Raw genomic sequence first — 3812 nt, 5'->3', positions numbered from 1 at the left:
TACAATCTACTCCCAAGCTACCTCTACAAAGCAAAAGACGACACTCTTAAGCTATGCGATTTTTAAGAGAAAGTTTAACTCTGGGTGAACCTAGAGGAAGTTAATGGACAACTACACAAGACGCTCATGTTTTCCCTAATTTAGGTCTATTCGTCCCCGACAGCGGCGCCAAATGTGGGACGGGTGTCTAACCTCACTCCTATCTTATTGCAGACATAGCGATAACCACGAATATAATTGTCGATCCATGGGATGAAGCTGACTCGACTAGTGCATAGAGGCTACAAGAGGTTGTCAATCTCTTGGAAAAGAACAAACAACTCGCATCTAACTCAAGCTAGACTCAAGTGACAGAAATCACCAAAAGCTAATCGCTCATCGGCAAACAAATCACATCCATTACAATATCAAATGACATCCAAATGTTATGAAACTTCTACGAGATAGGTTTATAAGGCCTAAGCACACATGCTTACAGTTTCAAATCTCACTTTACGTCAAGTGCAAAAATTGCGATTATTAACAACAGTGAGTTTTTGACCTACTCGTTTCGACCCAGAATGCATCTAAATGCTTAGCAATGATGCCCCAATACCCCGCCTATACTTATTTTATGATTTTGAAGCTTAAACTCCTACTTATGATAAAATTAGGCCGCGGGTTGGCGACACCAGAAAAGCTATGCATTACCATGAAATGCTTACGTTAATGCGTAGAGCTCTTACCTGCGGTTGCAACGCAACAGATGGCACTGCAATGTGACAACCGAGAAGGGTGAGGCTCCACACTTATTGTACCTGCAACTTAGGTACATTAACTGATCTATGCTTTACATCTTGGAACTCTTATTGAGCCCATAACACGTTACAATTATCACAATGGCTAGATAAATCGGGAAATTACAATACATGGCCATTTTAGAAAAATGTGAAAAGTGTGTAGCTCCAATCTTCACTGCTTCTTCATATTCATCTTCGATGTGCATCCGTACGTCTTCGGTCTTTAGCAGCACATGTTAACTCACGTTGGCTCAGTTAACAACGACAGAAGCATTGAGTGATGAGTGACACACCATTGTTTCTTTGAGCTTGCTAGGACTCTCTAGTTGTGTGCTTGCAGCCTTTCAAGGCTCGCACACAATGCACAGGCAAGTTCTCAGCCTTTGACACGTGCGGCAAAGTGCACAAGCATCGAGATGGATTACATCCAACATATCCATTGTGTGTGCATTTCAAATGGGTAGTCGATTTGATTACAATGGCCACAGGGTTATGGCAAATGAGATACATCGTGCTTGCCATGGAAGATTTGACGAACGAGGTTGAAGAGAGGGCTTTGCGAACCAAAGCTACAAGTATGGTATGCAAATTTTTGCTAGAAGATGTAATATGTAGATATGGTTGTGTTGGAAGAATATTGCAGATAGAGGAGCTAGATGCTGACGAAGCCAAAGGCTTTTTTTGCTCGTATGGGTGTCAAGCTAACACTCACTACTGCATACAATCCCGAAGGGAATGGGAAAAGTGAAAGAGGGCATCCTCCCATTGTCAAGGCATTGGCTAAGGCATGTAAGGACCGTGTTGGTGATTGGCCTCGGCTACTTCCTTATGCTTTCTGGGTGGACCGTACTACACACAACACAATTACAGGTATGCCATCAGAGCTTATGTATGGACAGAAGCCTATTATGCCTCTTGAAGAGGCAATGACTACATGGAGTATATTGCCTTGGGATCTACAAATGAGCAGAGAAGATTTGCTTGCTTCACTGATTTGACAGCTAGAGAGGAGAAGCGAAGATATAGAAGCTACAAAAGAGAAATTGAGGAGTGCACGTTTGAAAAAAATGGAGGCTTTTGACAAACGACATAGCCTAAGGCCATGTGCTAATCAAGAAGGGGATTGGGTTCTTGTTTATGACAGTAGTTTGGACAACCAGTACACAGCTATGTGGAAGATGGTTAAGTAGTGGCTTGGCCCGTATGTGGTTAAACATGCTTTTCCTAATGCTACCAACAAGTTATGTGAGATGGATGTTACAGAGTTGAAACTTCCAGTTGCAGGTAAGCGTGTCAAGCTATATAAAAGGAGAAATGAAGAGCTTCAAATTGCATACTAAGACTTCAATGTGGACGAAGATACAAATGTAGATAATGAAGATGATATTTCTGACGAAGATGTAGCATTGGACAACCTCTAAAGATTGGCACATACCGGAGGATGTGCAGGTTTGGAGGGAGTGGATGTTGTGTCGCTTTGCAGGAACAAGATGAAAAACAAAGTTTTGCCTGTATCTATGAACTTTGAGAAATCTATAGTCTATGTTAGAACTGCTTACTACTTATGGCATTAGATTAGCAGGAATGTATGTATTATGTGGGTTTTTGTAGACCAGAAGTGCTTCAAAGTGAACCAGTTGGGCTAACAAGTGAAGATTGAATGAAGGGATGGTTTTCTACTTAAAAAGGTAGATCTTGAAGCGCTGAGTAAATTGGTTCAAACGGAGGCCTGGTGAGAAAGTTATTGTAGTTTAAAGTTGGAAGTGGTTGCAGATCTGAGATGGGCAGGGCAGATGAGAATAGGTGGTCAAAGGTGATTTGAAGTGATAGATGCATAAATCTTGAATTATGGAGCCTGCTGGTCTTTTTAGATCTGCAATCTGAGTCACGAACGTCAAGATATCAAGCTTTGAAGTTTCAGTAGGGGTCGGTTCTGAGTTGGGTTGCCCACTTTGAAAAATGTGTCATCAGGGAGTTTTTGGGCATCCACAGGGTTCTCGAAGGTAGAGCACTTCATATGAAGTTGCCAAGAATCGATGGCTTGTCAATCAAATGCCCGGTTACCGAGTTACGATTCATCAAAGTCTGGGACTATTGCCCGAGCGGTGGTTGCAGATGAATTTTTCTGTGTTTTGACGGCTTTGGTCTGCAGGCCCGACGAAGTTCAAATACAAAAATAACAAGCAAGCTTAAAGCTCGGGTTGGTGGATTTTGATAGCATTTTGCAGTTCGAGGATTGGATGAATGAGCATCAAATTGTATGCTGTGAAATTTGGGGGGGAAAATGGGGTGTTCCACTTTTTTTAGAAGAGATTTTTTTTTACCAAGGGAGGATGGCTTCACCAGGGTTTGCCACGTGGTGGCCGCGGATAATCCCAAATGCGAGCTTATGGGGTGGAGATGTTGGGTATAAGACCCAAGTGAGGAGCCCCTTGGTAGCATGGCATGGTAGAGAGAGCTCTCTCCCAAGATTGTGGCTATGGCCAAGAGCTGTGGTGGCGCGCCGCCAGTGAAAGCGGCATTTTGGGGGAGCTTGGTCGGCGACCAATTGTGGCACTGTGGTGGCGGATTCGGCAATGATAATGTAGCATGCATCTGCGGGCGGCGTTCTCGCGCCAATTGGGCCCCTTCTTTTAAAGTGAAGTTCAAGCCCCCACCCCACTAGCGATATCGCTAGTGCTAGGGGTAGGGGTGAGTTACATGCAGTGGTGGCGGAGAGAGTGGCCGGACAGGGGAGAGTCGGGTCGGGAGGACAAAAACAAAAGAAGACGTGTCCTATGGGATGAGAGAGAAAGGGAAAGTGAGAGAGAGTTGATGGCCAGGCAAAGCAAATGGGCTCAAACCGGGCTGACAAAGCTAGAGTGAGAGGGAGAGAGTTCAAAGGCAAAGGGGGAAGGCCGATAAAAAGGGAGGAGTCATGTGCAGCTGAGAGAGAGAGAGAGAGAGAGAGAGAGAGAGAGAGAGAGAGAGAGAAGAAGCTTAACTTATGTGGCGGCCCTGCAAGGATGCCTAAAATGATATGGCCAAATGTAT

The 3812-nt window shown here is 44.2% G+C and overlaps 1 protein-coding gene across 1 annotated transcript; it reads left to right on the top strand.

Annotated features, from left to right (window-relative positions):
* Positions 1–1468: 1468 nt before the first annotated feature.
* LOC147464239 (uncharacterized) lies at positions 1469–1969 on the top strand. Its single transcript, XM_086525133.1, has 2 exons — positions 1469–1702; positions 1781–1969. The coding sequence occupies exons 1-2, from the start codon at positions 1469–1471 to the stop codon at positions 1967–1969; spliced, it is 423 nt and encodes a 140-aa protein (XP_086381259.1).
* Positions 1970–3812: the final 1843 nt, after the last annotated feature.

Source organism: Adiantum capillus-veneris, chromosome 1, assembly GCF_014529385.1.
Source record: "Adiantum capillus-veneris isolate H3 chromosome 1, ASM1452938v2, whole genome shotgun sequence".
Lineage (NCBI taxonomy): Eukaryota > Viridiplantae > Streptophyta > Polypodiopsida > Polypodiales > Pteridaceae > Adiantum > Adiantum capillus-veneris.
This window is presented reverse-complemented; position numbering and strand designations above follow the sequence as displayed.